Source organism: Phalangium opilio, unplaced genomic scaffold (assembly GCF_054372755.1).
Source record: "Phalangium opilio isolate 3A_F unplaced genomic scaffold, DU_Popi_V2 ptg000391l_1, whole genome shotgun sequence".
NCBI classification, from domain to species: Eukaryota; Metazoa; Arthropoda; class Arachnida; order Opiliones; family Phalangiidae; genus Phalangium; species Phalangium opilio.
Window position 1 is genome coordinate 907,262 of NW_028324235.1, and position 19,285 is coordinate 926,546.

The 19,285-nt window shown below is 37.5% G+C and overlaps 2 protein-coding genes across 2 annotated transcripts; both read left to right on the plus strand.

The window, feature by feature from the left end:
- Positions 1–3,357: 3,357 nt before the first annotated feature.
- Positions 3,358–6,820, plus strand: LOC149594051 (uncharacterized). The gene is made up of 2 exons (XM_089861600.1): positions 3,358–4,094; positions 4,210–6,820. Exons 1-2 carry the CDS (start codon positions 3,358–3,360, stop codon positions 6,818–6,820), a joined length of 3,348 nt encoding a protein of 1,115 aa, XP_089717726.1.
- Positions 6,821–6,868: 48 nt separating this feature from the next.
- LOC149594052 (uncharacterized) lies at positions 6,869–7,935 on the plus strand. Its single transcript, XM_089861601.1, has 2 exons — positions 6,869–6,936; positions 7,035–7,935. Exons 1-2 carry the CDS (start codon positions 6,869–6,871, stop codon positions 7,933–7,935), a joined length of 969 nt encoding a protein of 322 aa, XP_089717727.1.
- Positions 7,936–19,285: the final 11,350 nt, after the last annotated feature.

Sequence of the window (19,285 nt, forward strand, 5' to 3'; positions counted from 1 at the left end):
GGATGTTTCAGATTCCACATCAGAATTTTTCACAGCCTCGCCGGATGTTTCGGATTCCACATTAGAATTTTTCACAGCCTCGCCGGATGTTTCTGACTTCACATCAGAAACCTGCACATCCGTTTTCACGCAAGGGTAGTTTTAAGCTTCGGATTCCGCGTGAGAAAATGGCATATCGATATGGAAGTTAGGCATGTCGGATGTTTCTGATTCAATATCAGAAACTTTAACAACCGATCCTGCATCCTTGCCGGTTTCGGATTACACATCAGAATTTTCCACAGCCTCGCTGGATGTTTCTGACTCCACATCAGAAACCTGCACATTCGATATCAGGCTAGGTAAGTTGGAAGCTTCGGATTCCGCGTCAGAAAATTGCATATCGATATTAAACTTTGGCACGTCAGATGTTTCCGAATTCGTATCAGATTTTTCAAAGCCAATATCAGCGTTATACAAACCTTTCGGCGTTTTTAGTTTGTCTGGAGAAAAATCATCTGTTACGTTACAGCTTGCATTAGTAGAATCTAAAGCATCCAAAATACTGTAATCAAGTAATTGAGGATAATAACCTTTCCTCCCACGCTTCCCCGTGGTTGTTGCCTTGTACCGATCACTTAGTTTATATTTCGGATTTCTCAGTGTCAGAGCTGTTCTTTGGCAAAGCATTTGAACAGGTAAAATATGGAAACACTGATTATTTCCCCACTTGCACGTACAAGGTCGCTCAATATCATTGGAATTAACAACGTTTATTCTGTTCTCATGAAAAGGATCCCCCACTTTGTAAACTAGCAAATGCTGACAAAACTCAACTAGTCCATTTTTCAAACACATTTCTGCCAAAAACCCAGCAGAAGCTCTATGTTCTAGTTTGACTTCGGTATAGGAGCTTAATTTAGATTTAACCTCTTGGATTATCTCCTTCTCTGAGCGGAAATTCAATTTCAGTTCATAGTTGCAATCTTTAACGTTCTCTTTCACTGTGTGGTCTCCCTGAATATTCTTGTATGCTTTGCTGAACGAGTCCAAAGCAAAATGCTGCAAATGAGTCATTTTTAAAACCGCTTCAGCAAAATCAAGTTCTTTTCCTTTTGAACTTAATTTTAATACACTATGGAACGATTCGCTTAAATTATCTGTTGGAGTTTTTGATTGGAACGCAGGAAAACGTTTGAATTGCGCCGCAATCGCATTATTTTGCTGGTCTTCTCTCAAAAACGTATCAGCGTATGTCAAAAAAGGCTGCGACCATTTGCTAGGATATTTCTCGTACTGTTCTTCAAACTGTTCCTCGTTTTCACACTGTAAAAGGCACCCAAATGAAGCCGATATCCTTTAAGGTCTGAAGTAGTACCACCATTTCTACGCAACCAATATTTTACATCGTTTTTGATGTGGTTGCGACAAAACAATAAATTATCGGACGCCACGGAACAGCTTTGTTTAACAGCTTTTCTCTATCGATAACGACGGGAACATTTTTGCCCAAGGTTTCAAAATCTAGTTCCAGCACTAGACGTGAAAAAAAGCTCTTATGAATGGCTATGAATTTAATTTGGTGTATCATGAATAAGACAGGGAAAATAGGGTCATTGACTAGTTCCATATTACGCATTAAGACTGTAAAAATTACCCATATTGAAAGTTGTATCGTAAGTTATGCACTGTTCAATATTTGTGCCATCTCTTAACGTTTGGCTCAGAAGTCGCTTACCTAAAGTCACCGCTTCCGGTTCATCAATGTAAAATATCCAAGCGTCATTAAATAATTAAGCTTCATGATGTAAAATTAAATAAATTAAAATTAACTAAAATAATTTCTCTTCTAAAATTTAAAGTAATCTTGTAAACTTAAAAAGAATCTTTTCTATTTCATTGTATAAAAGCTAAAACTTTCCATGTTTTCTTCAAAACCTGTATCAATGTAAACAATCTTTTTTTTTCTGTAAAAGTGTTTTTAACTTTGGATGTTCGGAAAGGCTCTCTCTCTGTCCTGCTCACCTCTACTTCAAAAATAGAAAAACCCCAAAAGGAGAGGAAAAGTACCCAAAAGACCACCTTGTAAAAGCAAATAAAAGGATTAACAAAAGGCTAAGAGGTGAGCGGGCGAGGGAGAGAGTTTTTACCTTTTATAAAATCAGAATACCAAAAACTGTACTCTCGCTAGGACCTAACTGGTCATTCTCCTGCAAAAGCGGAGCAAAGAAAATAAAAACAGAGTTCAAGAAAACTAACTAAATTATTTCGCCAACAAAACTTAACTTAAGCAACAGCAGTTAACTCTTTAGATTATCACAAAATATTGCGGTGTTTCAGTCCGCCGTAATATTCAATCCCCAGCTCTCCCAAGAACCAGAATAGAGAAGAAACAAGCCAAAGCTAAGGGGCAAAAATACCCCGATTCTTCATGGTGCCTCGACCGCGGGACTTTTGGATTAATTTAAAGTGAAAACTGAACTTTCGCGAAATAATGGCGGACGCAAACGCAAACGGAACCGGATCGCTTGTATCCAACGTTCACAATCAAGTATCCAATGTTCAAGCCGGCCAAAATGGACAAACAAATGGTCAAGCGACCCAAGGAAATACCAATCCGGCCAAGAATACAAAGGATCTAAAACTCGCCAAAGCGACAAGAAAAAGTGCGCGTTCCGCTGCAACGAAAAAAGTAAACGAACTCAAAAATCTACTTAAATCAGCAACTGTTCCTGATATCGACGACCTGGAGGATGGTCTAGCTATCCTACTTCAACGAGAAGAGGACCTAACCAACGCCGAGAATTTGGTCAAACCGTTGATCGACAACGAAGTGGAGCTGGAAAAAGATGAGGACGAGGCTTTCACCTACAAAGAAGACATCATGGCCATCAAACTAAAGTTAACCAGGATGATAAAGAAGATGGGTGGAACCCCACCATCGTCCACAACTTCAATCTACGGCTCCACGTGCGGACTTAACGGACAATTAGTACAAAACAGTGTGAACTCTCAGCAAGAAAAGGTGGAAATTAAACTTCCGCCGCTCACCATAACCAAATTCGACGGCGACTTCTCCAAGTGGAACCAATTTTGGGGACGTTTCAAGGTCACCATACACGATAGCTCCAGGATTGATAAGGTAGACAAACTTATTTACTTAACCTCTTACCTAGAAGGGGAAGCTCTTGAAGAAATTAAAAATTTTGAACAAACTGAAGCGGCATACGATGAAGCAGATTCGCGCGAACCGAGTTAGCTATTCATTACCATATTAGTCAGCTCCAAGAAATTCAGCCGGTCACTAATTCAAAAAATGTCCCTGCGCTACGTCATTTATTGACCACTTGCGAAATTAGTGTACGAAGTTTAAGGTCTATGGGTTTCGATCCTTCTGAAAAGGCCGCCTTTTTATGTCCAGCCTTATTAAAATGCTTGCCCGCAGACATTAGAACAGAATTTCTCTTAAAAAGAAAGTCAAAACCAAAAGCCGCTACCTATTTAGATAGTTGGGACGCGGATGAACTACTTGCGTTCCTTAGAGAGCAAATTGAGTGCCGAGAAATGGCAGATATCCTAGGTTCAACTTCCGGAAGGTATGGGGGGAGAAAAGAAAACGAATCCCAGTCAAAAATTAGTACTTATGCCCAAGAAAAATCAAGACCAAAAATGGAAAAAAGGCATACCCCTTCCGTAGCTAGCCTAGCAACTAGTGTTAAACAAAAACCTAGCAATAATAGATATCCAGAAAACATATATTGCATATTTTGCGCAACCGAGGATCATAAGTCGATAAATTGCAATAAGTTTACCTTAGAAGAAAAGAGAGATAACGTAAGGGAGAGCGGTAGATGCTACATTTGTCTCCGATTTGGTCATTCCTCCGACAGGTGTCGCACAAAATTTAGGAAATGTAAAAAATGCCTCAAAGGCCACAATTTTGCTGTGTGCGATAAAAACGAATCGCATCTAGTAAGAGATACCGTGGAAGATGAGAGACAGAGTGTAGTAACTGCCATAACTCCTACCGATAACAAGGAAAACACAGTACAACTTCAAACTGCCTTAGCTATCGCAAAAAGCCCCTCTAACCCTAACAATAAACTAAAAGTAAGGTGTGTCTTAGATGGGGGGGAGTCAGATTAGCGTAATTAGGGAAGACCTGTCACGCTCATTAAAATTACCAATTGTTGGGGAAACAACCCTCGACATTTTCAAATACGCTTCAAGGGAACCTGAAACCGTAACTTGCAAAAAGGTCAAAGTTAGGTTAGAAAATAGAGCCTTCCCCGAAAAGAGCATAGAATTTATCGCCGTTGAATCGCCTTTCGTATGCAACCAAGTTGTTAGCATGGGTTGCAAGGAGATTGAAAAATTTATGGATAGAATGGGTTTACAAATGTCAGATGACCCAACCGATCCCCTAAACGAAAGCACGGAAGCCGACATATTAATAGGAGGCGATATCTACTGGGAAATAGCTAGTGGGAAAACCGAAAGGTTCAGCAAACGCGTGGTTTGTGTGGAAACCATATTAGGGTGGGCGCTACATGGTCCCTCAGGTGAAGCTAAGGAAAAAATAAAATCAGGATCCGTAATGTTTCTAAATGCCACACAAAAAAGAGTAGATGAAACTTTAACTAAATTTTTCGATCTCGAAACCATTGGCATAAATAGCAAAGAATTAGAAGAAACCACTGATGACGCAACAGTCTCTAGCTTTTTCGAGGACATTGCATTTGATGGGGAAAGATATGTAGTAAAACTACCCTGGAAAACCCCTAAAGAAGCCCTTCCAGATAACAAGTCAGTAGCCATAAAAAGAGCTCAGGCTTTAAATAGAAAATTTGGTAAAGACCAATCCTACTACCAGGCTTATAAAAAAGTTATTGAAGAGCAATTAGACACGGGTATAGCCGAAAAGGTCCCTCCCAATGAACAAAACAGTAACAAACCTGGAATGTTCTACCTTCCACACCAAGGGGTCATTAGAGAGGACGCGCTTACTACCAAGCTACGTGTAGTTCTGGATGGGTCTTCTCACGAAAAAGGAGAACCCTCCTTAAACCAATGTTTATCACCAGGTCCAAATTTAAACCCTGACATTCTACTCTTAATTTTGAGGTTTAGAAAACACAACATCGCAATAGTAGCCGATATAGAGAAGGCTTTCCTCCAAGTGGCATTGAGCGAAGAAGACAGGGATTCCTGTAGATTTTTGTGGACAAAAGAGGAAAATGGAAAAATCATTCCTAACGAATTTGAAACCCTCAGAATGGGTAGGGTACCCTTCGGGGTTACGTCTAGCCCGTTTCTTCTCGCCTGTACCATAAAATGCCACTTGGACAAAACAGAAAATCTAGACCCAAGGGTAAAAGAAAGATTAGGAAAAGACCTATACGTGGATGATCTGGGTACCGGGGTAAACAATTTAGAGGAAGGTCAGGAAATATCTGTAATGGCTGCAGAAACCATGCAAAAAGCGGGGATGCGTTTCAGGAAATGGGGAACCAACTCGAAGGAGTTAAGAGAGTTCTGGGAAAAGCACACCCAACAAGGGGGAAATGCACTCTTCGATAAGGAAATTTCAACCAAAGAAACCAAAATCTTAGGGCTAAAATGGGACCCTGAGTCCGATACACTCGGATATAACCTTAGCAGCTTAATTGAAGGTTTAAAAAATATGAAAAATACTAAACGATGCGTTTTAAGTTCGGTCTCCCAAATTTTCGACCCAGCTGGATTATTATCCCCAATTTCAATTAAAGCGAAAATGCTCTTTCAAAAACTATGGGAAGCGAAACTTGATTGGGATACTGAACTTGTAGGCGATTTAGCAAAAGAATTTGAGCATTTCCTGAGCGAAGTGCCCCTCCTAGAAAAAATTAGGATAAAAATAAACTATTTTTGGGAAGCCGATGATGAGATCACAAATCTACAATTGCATTGCTTCTGCGACGCTAGTTTAAAGGCGTACGCTTCTGCAGTTTACGTTAGATACCAAACTAGATCAGGAAAAAATTTTGTAGCCCTAGTAGTGGCCAAAGCGCGAGTTGCACCCTTAAAACTAGCTCTTTCAATTCCCAAACTAGAATTGTTAGGTTGCCTTGTAGGAGCTAGACTCGCAAATTACGTCAAATCAGTCTTTGGACCAAGCGTAGAGAAAACATGTTTTTGGACAGACTCGACAGTAGCGCTGGCTTGGGTCACTGGAACCCCAAAAGTTTGGAAGCCATATATTGCTAATCGTGCTACTGAGATTCAAAAATTGACACACCCAAAGACATGGTTTCATTGTCCTGGAACATCTAACCCAGCCGATTTGCCCACTAGGGGAATAAAAGGGATGGATTTAGAGAGTTGCGAGCTCTGGTTTCATGGTCCCTCATGGTTAAAAGAAAATAAAGAAAATTGGCCTAAATCTCCACAAGTAAACCCCAATATAGATTTAGAAACAGTGGTCCATGAGCGACGAAAAATTACGTCATTAGCTCTCAAAGCAACTGAAAAAACAGGCATTTATAATGTAATCGATCTAGCTAGGCACAACTCATTAAACAAAAACTTAAGAATTACAGCTTACGTGTTGAGATTCGTTAAAATGACAAGAGGGTTAGGAAAAATTACTGGCCCCATAACTGCCGAAGAAATGAAATCTGCCGAAATATTATGGGTAAAAGATATACAAAGAAAAATATATTCTACGGAAGTAAACTCCCTAAAAAATGGAGAACAAATCTCTAGAAATTCTAAGATCCTATCACTAAAACCTACTCTTAATAAAAACGAGCTTTTATGCGTGGGTGGGCGTTTAGAAGAAGCCAATATGAGCTATAGATAAAAACACCCTATCATTTTAAGTAAAAGTGAAACGCTAGCTAAATTACTCATGGCTAGAAGCCATCTTCAAGTAAAACACGGTGGTATAAACGACACCATAACCCAACTACGTGAAAGGTATTGGTTTCCAGCTGGAAAACAGTTAGCGCGCACAATAGTCAAACAATGCTTGACATGTAAGAAACATAGTGCTAAGTTAGGTGACACACCAACAGCTCCCCTGCGGGTCCCCTACTAATCAAAGAAAATGATGGGACTAGAAAGGCATATATATGCTTAACAACCTGCGCTGTCACAAGAGCAATACATTTGGAGTTGATACCATCGCTAAGCACGGATGATTTCATGTTAGCGTTCCGACGCATAATAGCACGTAGGGGCGTTCCTAACACTATTTATAGTGACAACGCAAAGACTTTCAAACGGGCTGATGCCGATTTAAAATTTATATGGCAACATCTTAATCTGAACATTTTAAGGGAATTTTTCGGAAGCCAAGGCATTGTATGGAAATACATCGTTGAAAGAGCTGCCTGGTATGGGGGGTGGTGGGAGATCTTGGTAAAATCTACAAAAACCGCGTTAAAAAAGAACGTTGGAAGATCTTCCCTCACTTACCCTGAAATGGAAACAGCCATCTCAGAAACGGAAGCAATAATTAACTCGCGTCCAATCACCTATGTTTACAATGACATAGGTGAGCCTTCCCCTCTGTCGCCGGCTGAAATTCTAATAGGACGTAGAATTACGTCATTACCCCCTTTAAATCACAGTCTAAAAAATGTAACCACATCGCGAGTGGAATTAACTAAACGTTTAAAATATAGGGACACGTTAGTTAGCAAATTTTGGAATCGGTTTCGCCATGAATACATAATGGGTCAAATGTCAGCACACTACGCTGACCCCACTAAAAATTCAAAAGTATTTAAAGAAAATGACGTTGTATTAATAAAGGATGACAATTTAAAACGTCATATGTGGAAAATGGGCCGCATTACTGAGATTATTAAAGGAAGAGACGGTATTGACCGATCTTGCATAATTAAAACCCCAAGTGGTACAATTAGACGCTCAATCAAACACTTATGTAACCGAGAAGTGGATGATAACTAAACGATTAAGTAATACTCTAAAATTAAAATTTGTAAAATATTACTTGGGGGAGTGTAAAATATCAAAGCGTCATTAAATAATTAAGCTTCATGATGTAAAATTAAATAAATTAAAATTAACTAAAATAATTTCTCTTCTAAAATTTAAAGTAATCTTGTAAACTTAAAAAGAATCTTTTCTATTTCATTGTATAAAAGCTAAAACTTTCCATGTTTTCTTCAAAACCTGTATCAATGTAAACAATCTTTTTTTTTCTGTAAAAGTGTTTTTAACTTTGGATGTTCGGAAAGGCTCTCTCTCTGTCCTGCTCACCTCTACTTCAAAAATAGAAAAACCCCAAAAGGAGAGGAAAAGTACCCAAAAGACCACCTTGTAAAAGCAAATAAAAGGATTAACAAAAGGCTAAGAGGTGAGCGGGCGAGGGAGAGAGTTTTTACCTTTTATAAAATCAGAATACCAAAAACTGTACTCTCGCTAGGACCTAACTGGTCATTCTCCTGCAAAAGCGGAGCAAAGAAAATAAAAACAGAGTTCACGAAAACTAACTAAATTATTTCGCCAACAAAACTTAACTTAAGCAACAGCAGTTAACTCTTTAGATTATCACAAAATATTGCGGTGTTTCAGTCCGCCGTAATATTCAATCCCCAGCTCTCCCAAGAACCAGAATAGAGAAGAAACAAGCCAAAGCTAAGGGGCAAAAATACCCCGATTCTTCAATCAAAGACTATTGTTAAACTGTCGTTGTCCAAGTTTATTACTCTGATAATGTCCTTAAATTTGGTCTCCTTCAAGGCTATTATCGAGTAAACTGAATCAGGACAAATCTTATTTGCTCTTCACGCCAAATACTTTATGTTAGCTGCCTGTTTTGTATTCCTCGGCAGTGCCATTGGTTCGATGTCGCTAACTTTCGGTTGCTGGACCTCTTTTTCCAGATTTTTACGTCAACTTTCACCTCGGCAGTTATTTCCCTAAAAGTTTCTTTTGGGTCATTTTTTTGACCTTTCACTTTAGATTTTACGTTACTTAACGTGGACCGATACCAAGGAACTTTTTTGTTTTTTTTTGAATTTCCATAAGGTCTTTCAACCCATACTGTTTCTTGATCTTTGTAGTGAATTAATACAAGATATGGAAACGATTTTAAGAGTGCAAAGATGCCTTTGAAACTCCCTGCTACATGCTTTTTCAAATCCAGGTCTAATATCGCAGTACAATTTGATGAAGTCTTGGTACGTTTTGGTAGTGTGAGATTTTCTCCAATGCATTCCGTCATTATATAGATCTCGTTCCTTCATTATGTTATCGGTGCAAACTAAAAAAAATATCGCCCCCTTCAATTTCATTTTTTGGGCAAAATCTGAAAACGCTAGTTTTTTACTGCATTATCTGCATTAGATTTTTCGATTTTGTTACAGGTGTTGGACAAAGTTTTAACGTTTTCTATGTGTTTCAATCCCTTGGAATATTTTTCCAATTCACTTTTTTCACAACCAAACTTAGCAATACAAGCGATACATAACGCTTTGGTGGGTTCTTCATTTACAGCACGTAACCAACCACGAAAATCATAACTACCGAGCCAGGCATCTTGGAATAGTTTGACTCTTTTAGAAGGTGGCTTATTGCTCTTGTCAACGTTTTTCAGGGGCGTGTGTTGAAAAGCGTCTTCATCTGAATTCATGCTTACTAAAAGTTTCTGGTTTTCAATGAAAATAATTTATAACCCTTTGTCACTAAGAGATATAACTGAAAATTATAATATTAGAAAAATATTCTCACATAAAATCCAGAAAAGATACTCAAGTTCCAGGGCAAGAAATTTCTTAAAGCTCGTCTTGTTTCAAACTTAAAAAGGCAGGTGTGAGCCGCGTGGATACATTCGGTTCGGTAATTCGGTTGATTAAACAAAGGCTAAGCTAACTTTGTAGGCTGCCTGCCGCAGCCGGAGTTTCCCGCCTAAACTATCAACTAGTACCGCCAGAAGAAAATAGGGGAAGTACGTATTCGTACCTTTAGCTAGTGCAAGTCGTCCTTCTCTCCCAGAAACAAGCTATCGCTTTAAATTGGCCAATCAGAGATAGGCAGAGAACCGATAGAAATTTTTGAAGGTGCGCCACCATACCGTGAGAAACCGAACTACAGAGTATAGACGACGATTTCCGTCCTTCTTTCGCCCGGGTAGATTGACATTGAAAGTTATCGTTCAATTAAGAGTTAAAAATGGATAGTTCTGTCCAGTGTAATTTAGTATATAGTGAAACTAGTGACAAGAAAAGCCAGGCAAGTTTTAAAGGTAGAACTTAAGGTATTCAAGTAGAATTCTCGCCAAATTCGAGTGACTCGTTAAGCCTCGGCCATAGTAAACTCAAGAAGTCAGGTACCATAACAAAATCAGCATTCAGCTGGATAGCAGACGAACCTTCGAAGAAAATAGTTTCTTGTATTCATCCGCGGTTTCCCGCCAAAAAAAGCGGATATTCAGTGGCGCGAAAAAACCGATAAAGTGACGTCTCGCGAAATAGCTAAGAATACGTACTTCCCCTATTTTCTTCTGCTACCGCTTACCGTTGAGTCGTGATGTATGACTATGAGTATGGAGAGTTGAAGGAGCCCGAGAGCTGCTCTTTAAGGGGTGGAGCCTACTGGTTAGAGTGAAAAAAATCGGCCTCGTCGCTTGCAATTACTTAACCAACGAAAATTTTCGAGCATTCCCACATTGGACCGAATTTGGAAAAAAATTACTTTCTTCCCACAGAGCCAAAAAAAAGACCAAAATTTCCCACGTTGTAGGAAATTTCGCACACATTGGCTATACTGAACATATTCTGACCGGATTAATTTTGCCACTCTTCGGCGAGTGGTAGAGCAGAGAAAACTAATGAAAGGAATGGAAGCTTTCGCCTTTGACATTGCATATGACGCTGGATCTGAAACGAGCAGCCGAGCCTAGAGTCAACTCTCAGGGTAACTCCGGTCACATGAAAGACCTTCCGGAACTGGCCTGTAACTTCTGATCATGTGTTTTTAGACACTCTTTCTACCTAAGTTTTTATTCCCCACTTGAATTCTCTCTGGTAGGAGAGCTTCGAAAAATATCATTCATAGTAAAATTCGTGGACGCTTCGCGCCATCTAGGTTTTCATCCGATAGAACGCTTTCACTTTTTAGTTTTAAGCGCCATCTATTGATGGGCTAAAAACTTATGCATTTATACCGAATATTAACTACCCTCACTTTTACCCCTTTCACCCCCACTTTTCCCCCCTTTTCACCCTCTTTTACCCCTATTTTAGTGTCTTTCCCCCTATATTACCCCTTTTTTCCCCCATTTTAGCCTATGTTACGGCTGGTCGGGAGTCTTAATCCCGCCCTATCCCCGCCCATTTTCGCGTTAATTTATTCAAATTTATTCATAATTCATAAATAATGCTCTAAAACGCGAACAGATGGACCTAGGGTAGCTAAACTTTATATTATTTTATTTCGTAAATTTCGAAATCCCCGATGGGACTCGAACGTACCAACGTTAACGCTACAGTTCGGAAACCCGGCACGCTACGAAAGCGCCACCGAATTCTTGTATAGACCATTACTTTTATAAGATAAAAACTGGTAGAGACAAATCCATCTCGAGTCTACTCGCGTTTCGCGCTAAGAGAGAGAAATTAAATAATCGCCCACTGCCGTTAAGTCGGCCTCAAAGTCACGTCTGAAGCTTAGAGTTCTTTTCCTAAAACCTTATCAGTCTTGAATGTAGAGAGAAACGAATTAGCCATATGCCTGATCTGCGCATAGCGGCCAAAATTGGAACTATCATAAGGATGAGTACTGGCACTCTATGTTAACTCTCCTTATAGGGCATAATAAGTCAAACCCTCAGTTTAGGGATAATTTCATCCGTTACATTATTTGATCTCCAAATAAGGATGGAATCGCGAACGGTTCTAGCCGACTACGTAGTCTCTTTCCAGTGGTGGGAAAGAAATCTAATTTTGTAAAATGTTTTGAACAAATCCGTAAACTGGAGATATCAGTGGACAGAGGTCCTACAGCTGTTGTTATAAACCCTTTAGAGGACCCCAAATGTGAACAATCGCTGGTAAATGTAAACACCCTGACCCTAAATACTGAAGGAGGCAAAAAATCACCCCTCGCCAGGTAAAATACAGTTTTTTTCGAATCGCCCGCCGGAAAGATCCCATTTTATTACAGGGTGCTAACAGTTCTGAAACGTCACACCCTTCTATCTCTTACTGGAGTTTCATCCCTCCTAACGGTTTGAAACAGTATTCTACACGCAAAAATGCCAACCGGAGAGGGGCTGCGTGACGTCAGATTATCTCTTCCCCCAGCCAGTTGTTAGCTCCCTATTGGTTGAAAAATATCTCACACTCAGCGGGTGTCTAAGGGTGATTTTAATAATTGTAATTTATGAGAAAAACTTGGTTTTATACCCTTCGACAACCTAAAAACAACTAAAGTCAAAATTTTAAAAATCTTAAACTTCTATGGCTTTAATATTTATTATAGGAAAGTCTCAAAAACTATACTAATTTTAATCAAAACCAATCATTACGTTTATCCTAACAATTGTGCTACGACAAACGCTCTACAGACGCCGACAATATAAGGGAAAAAAATAATAATAATAAAATAAACAATTCTGTACTAAGTTCAGCTTTGGCCTCTATTAATTTTTTTAATTAACGACCAAATTATTTTGAATAATGTATTACAAACCACTAATCATGATTAAAAAGCCAATTTGAACCTCTTGAATGCCTTTCTAAAACATTCGCTCCCTTTGGCTAATTTAGATCAAATTAATTTTTAAACGATATTTAAAAGTATTTTAAACCATTGGCGAAATTAAAAAACATGGCGATTTTGAACTCTAATAGCTATAATTTTAATTAATAATGCCTTCATCGCACCTAGATCTCCTTAAATAACACGGCATAGGAATTGGTTGTTAAAATACGAAGAAAAAACTAATGCCATTTCCCATGGACTAATTTTGTTGGGTAGAGAGTGAAAGTTTCCTTATTAGTGAATTAAAATACAGCTACGTCTCCTTAAATAGTGTTCCTTGGAAAACGGCATCAGCTTCCTTTTAGGTCCGCTTGAGGGCACCCTAGAGCGTATTAACGTTTTTTCAATGAAAATATTGGGGAGGAGTTGAAGCTCCCCCGCTCTACAAGGCTAAATTACATTGTTGCCCCTAAATTATACTAGTGGTACGAGGGAGTTTCCGGCTCAGTCGCGCCACCTTCGATACCGATAAATTTCTCAAACGGAAATGCCTCGGTACTGCGCATTGAAGATGCGCGGTAGAAAATAGAGCAACAAGATTTTCCCCTCTTTCCACTCCTCCCCTATATTCTCTTTGGTTTTTTGTCGTTTACTACAAATTTGGAGGGATTCGCGCGATGCCGTCACAAACGGTTTAGCTTTGGACACGACAACAACTGTAAGAAAATGAACGCGTTAAAAATTGACAATCTCGTCGCAGTGTTACTTAGCCTGGAAGGGTTAAATACGGAGCGGGCTTTGTTTAAAGCCGAGAAATCGGCATTAGAAGCATAAAATTATTAAAAAATGAGGTACGTTAAGGTTAAACTTTACTTTAGCTTGCGCATTCAAAAGTTTTTTCAAGTTTGGTTTGGTCAGGTTTGGTTTGGTCAGGTTTGGTTTGGTTAGGTTTGGGTTGGTTTGGTTAGGTTGGATTATGTTATATATTTAGATAGTATATGGTATTTGGTGGCTACAAAGAAGGAACTGGTCAGGTTTTTATGGTCGTGAAAATATTTATTAAAATAGTTTCCGCGACTAAATGTAATTAATTATCGTATAATTAACCTCCAAGAAATGATATTTATTCGAAAAACTGTTAATAACGAATATCGTATTATGAAAGAAGCCCAACTAGAGATGTGAAATTACCGTAATTTTTAAAAATGGTAATTTACCGGGTAAATTACCGAATAAAACTTCGGAATAACAAAAATTACCGTAATTTATGATTTTTATACTTTCACAGGCTTAATACCGCGTTAATTAACGCAATTTAACGGTAAATTACCGTTTTAAAATTGCAGTAAGATATAAATCGGTAATATATGCGGTTTTTTGGTAAATTACCGGTAATTTACGGACGGTAAATTACCGACTCACATCCGAGGGGTCCGACGCTCCTTCAAATCTCGTACAGTAGAAGATTTTAAATCTTCAAATCTTAAAAATCTTCAAATCTTTCAAATCCCAGAAAATCTTTCAAATCCCAGAAAATCTTTCAAATCCCAGAAAATCTTTCAAATCCCAGAAAATCTTTCAAATCCCAGAAAATCTTTCAAATCCCAGAAAATCTTTCAAATCCCAGAAAATCTTTCAAATCCAAGAAAATCTTTCAAATCCAAGAAAATCTTTCAAATCCAAGAAAATCTTTCAAATCCAAGAAAATCTTTCAAATCCAAGAAAATCTTTCAAATTCAAGAAAATCTTTCAAATTCAAGAAAATCTTTCAAATTCAAGAAAATCTTTCAAATCCAAGGAAATCTTTCAAATCCCAGAATATCTTTCTAATCCTTGATAAAGCTTTCCAATCTCACAACTTAAATTTTAAAAATCCATAAAAAAAATAAATCGAAAAATTCCCAATCTTTCAATCGTCAACCCATATACTCCTATAGTCTTTCATTCTTCAAATCAACGTTCAAATCATTCTCAAGTTTTAAATCCACACAGACAGTTATCCCACGTGACTGCTACATTTCTTGAAGCGTTCTCATAGCTGACTACATAAAACCCGTATGTTCCCGGGGTTTAAGCAGCGATGAACGTAGTGCTTCCCTCCCGCGAAAGGACTTCATAGACTCTTCCATAACTTCCATTCCCATTCCCCGTTTTGGACGATACCAAATTGACTGTTTTTAAAGGGATGATTACTAGTATCGCACGAGAAAAAGTTATATATGGCATGTTTTCAAAAGAGTTGTTTAAAATAACTAATCCTACCGAAAAAAGGTCTTAAAATTAATATTATCATATTGCTCTCAAATTCTTATCCCAAAACAAATCTTCAAATCCTTTAATAAATCTTCAAATTATAGAATCCCTAGACAATTTTTTAAATCTATATCTATATAAATCCTTACTGACTCAATGATAGACTGATAATCAAGGCTCAGCCCAAACCACTTGCCCTAGAAGGCTGAAAATTTGTAGGAACGCTACTCATAAGTAGCAGGCGCGTACTAAGAAAGATTTTTCAAATTTGCCGCCATCCTAATAAATGGGGCCTAGAAATGTAAAAAAAAACTTCTCTACGCAACAGAGTCCGCGCGTCTCAACGGATTTTACAAATATTTAGTACACTGGTTTCCTTTAATGATAAACTTATGCTTTAACCTATAGACGGGCTGGAAGGTCTTTCGGGTGCTGTTTTTTGCCATCTTTTTAAATAGCGGCCAAAAACTTCAAAACCTTTCTTTATGGAATAATGTCAGTATGAAAAGCAATAAAAAATGTCCCGACGGGCTGACGGGCAACGCCGACTGCCTAATTTGATCCTAGGGTGCTACAAAAATATTAGTCATCAGTAAAATATACCCACTCTTTATATCGTTTTGGTTCTTATTACACGCTAGTCCTTAATAAATCTTCAAATCCGTAATAAATTTTCAAATCCGTAATAAATTTTCAAATCCTTAATAAATCTTCAAATTCGTAAAGAATTTAGAAATCCTTAATAAATCTTCAAACCCTTAATAAATCTTCAAACCCTTAATAAATCTTCAAATTCGTAATGAATTTTGAAATCCTTAATAAATCTTCAAACCCTTAATAAATCTTCAAATTCGTAATGAATTTTGAAATCCTTAATAAATCTGCAAACCCTTAATTAATCTGCAAACCCTTAATTAATCTTCAAATCCCCAAAAGTCTTCAAATCCTTAATAAATCATCGAATCCTGAACAAATCATCGAATCCTGAACAAATCATCGAATCCTGAACAAATCTTCGAATCCTAAACAAATCTTCGAATCCTGAACAAATCTTCGAATCCTGAACAAATCTTCGAATCCTGAACAAATCTTTAAATCCTTAACAAATCTTTAAATCCTCAACAAATCTTTAAATCCTTAACAAATCTTTAAATCCTTAACAAATCTTTAAACCATTAACAAATCTTTAAATCCTTAACAAATCTTTAAATCCTTAACAAATCTTCCAATCCGTAACAAATCACAAATCAAAGAAATTTGCATAGATTTCAAATCTCGTACACATTTTTAACGAGTGACGGACCCCTCGCTCACATCTCTAAGCCCAATCCACTTATAATTCTATTTTCTTAACGAAAGCGTTCGCAAGCTTCGAAAAAAAGGCTGAAGAAGAACAAGAACTTCTAAAACTAGTCATTCAATTGCAAAATTTGAGAAGAAAAAATGCAATTGAAAAAATAAGGCCGCGTTTTTTGGAAAAAACGATAATCGTGCTAAAGTCTATTGAAAATTGGACCGATCAAGAATACCATTTTGGAGCCCAGTTTCAAAAAACTTTAAATTACCTCGAAGAGACGACGAAGAAATTCGTAAGTACTAGTTAGACCAAAGTAATTTCATGGGCCTTGTGCCCCGTAAAGCTCATTGGAGAAGATTTAAGAAATTGATTGGGTATGGAATGTCTTATAATTTAAGGACGCTTTTTATTAATAATTTACCGGGCATAAGGTGTTTTCTATGAAATAAGTAAAGGCGTCTAATTACGGGGCGTAAGATATAACTACGGTCAATGGGTAATACATAACGTGAAAGGAACATACGTCAAGAGATAATATTAAAATATTTTTGTCCAGAGGGAGCCCACATGATGACAGAGGTGGATGAACCACCCGGCTCACAGGAAGGGGGAAGAGGGAGAGCAGGAAGGGGCCCAAAAAGGGAGCGATTTTATAGAAAACGAACTATAAGAAAAAAATATTTGTGTTAAGAAAAAAAATTGTGTTAAGAAAAAAAATTCGTGTTAAGAAAAAAAAATTCGTGTTAAGAAAAAAAAATTTTGTGTTAAGAAAAAAAAATTTTGTGTTAATAAAAAAAAAATTGTGTTAAGAAAAAAAAATGTGTTAAGAAAAAAAATGTGTTAAGAAAAAAAAAAATTGTGTTGTAACATGGCTGCCAGAACTCTTGGAGCTTCCACTCCTTGGTTCTGGCAGGGCATATCTAGCCTCCATGTTACAAGCCACTCCCTCTTCCACAGATGTTATCTAGGATAATTTTAGTTTAGTCAATCAGTTCTGTTTATGATTTCTCCGAAGACGGATCGACTTTTGTATACCAGTTCGGTTACGGGTTTATCCCTATATCAGTTAACTCATAGAATATACACAAGAGAGGAATAGAAGGTCGTTCCCTAAACGCCTCGGGTATTTTTCATAGTTAACTTCCGGTTTGTTCCTGGGAGGAGTTATCCGAATGTTGTCTGCTTACAAACGGTTTTTTTAAGCTGATGGCTGAGCTGATCACGAAGATGTTAAACGTTGATCAGCTAAAAGGTATGTAACAAATTTATTTGATATTTTTCTTAAAATTAAACCGTTAAATTGTTTGAATGTTTTGTAGTGTATTTCCGGAAACGATTACCTGAGGTTTGTTCAGAAATTGAACGGGAACAGTTAAATTCAAACGAGGAAATAAATAATTGGAAAGTTGTTTTTGAATGTTTCTCTAAAATATGGAATACGAATCACGATACTCCGGTCGTAGATCATATATTGAAACAATTAGAGCAACAGAAAATGTTTTTATCGAAAGTACTCTAGCTATTTCCTTTAATGAAAGAAAAGAAGATAGATATATTACTGTCGATAATATTGTCAGTAAATCCAGGATTCGCAACATTGTCCAAATGTGTTCAAAGAACATTTGTGCAAAGAATTTATAGAAGGGTGTTTTATGAGCTAATTTCTGTTGCACAAATTGGATTAGAAGAATTTAAAAAACATACCCATGAAATGAGGGCAAAAAAAGAAGCTTTGGGTGTGAAAGATTCTTCCTGGAAATCACGTAATGTTCAAATAAATGAAGATGTACTTCGGTATGTAGCCGGGTTTTTAGCAAGATCATTAAGAAAGAAAAATTGCCCGAAAGAGATTTTAGATGAAATAGAAAAACAAGGACAGAACTTATTAGATGAACATGATAAATCTGAACGATGGATAGGAATGGTCGACAGAGGAGGACTAATCAGAGTTGAAGAAGTGTTTTTCAATCTTGTCATTCGAATGAAAGCAATCTCAGACAGGCACTATTCCAAATCTTTCAGCAATATCACCAATATCAATTTAAAGGACATCGCCATAGATATATTAAAAGGGTAGATACACAATTCAATGGGAGGTTGACGCGGAAGGGGCAACGAGCAGACAGCCGCTATTTTCTGGGGGTAGCCGTATAAAACGCCATCTATCGGGGACAAATTAGCGGCCAAAATTGGAACTATCATAAGGAGTAGTGGCACTCTATGTTAACTCCCTATAGGGCATAATAAGTCAAACCCTCGGAGATGCCATTACTCCATTTTATACGAGCTAAGAGCGGAAAAACGTATTTTATAAATTTTACACCTGTAAAATCTTTTAAAAAACACTTGGAACTTGTATTTCTACTTACTTTCGAGGAAATACCACCGTTTTATGAAGGTAAGAGTCTTTTTTTTATACATTTATTAGTAATAAAAACATTAAGGCGAGCTAAGCCTTGGTCTTGTAAAACACGGCAGATTAGTGATTAGCGTCGTCTATTATCAGATTCAGGGTCAGCTTTTCGTCTGTAACGTACCCGTATGCTTTTTGGCAGTATTTGTGCCACCCGATAACATCGAAATCTTGATGATAGTGAAAGACAACCAATTCATCAATGATACCTTGCTTCCAAAATTATCCACTAAATATTTCATTAGTCTCCTACATCATGTTGCCATAGAAATGTTCGAAAAGCCTAAAAAATAAATTTTCCAAGTCACGAAAGTACAGCCTCTTTCACTCTATGTGAAAATCTACATTATGGCCATGACCAAGGCTTAGCTCGCCTTAATGTTTTTATTACTAATAAATGTATAAAAAAAAGACTCTTACCTTCATAAAACGGTGGTATTTCCTCGAAAGTAAGTAGAAATACAAGTTCCAAGTGTTTTTTAAAAGATTTTACAGGTGTAAAATTTATAAAATACGTTTTTCCGCTCTTAGCTCGTATAAAATGGAGTAATGGCATCTCCGAGGGTTTGACTTATTATGCCCTATAGGGAGTTAACATAGAGTGCCACTACTCCTTATGATAGTTCCAA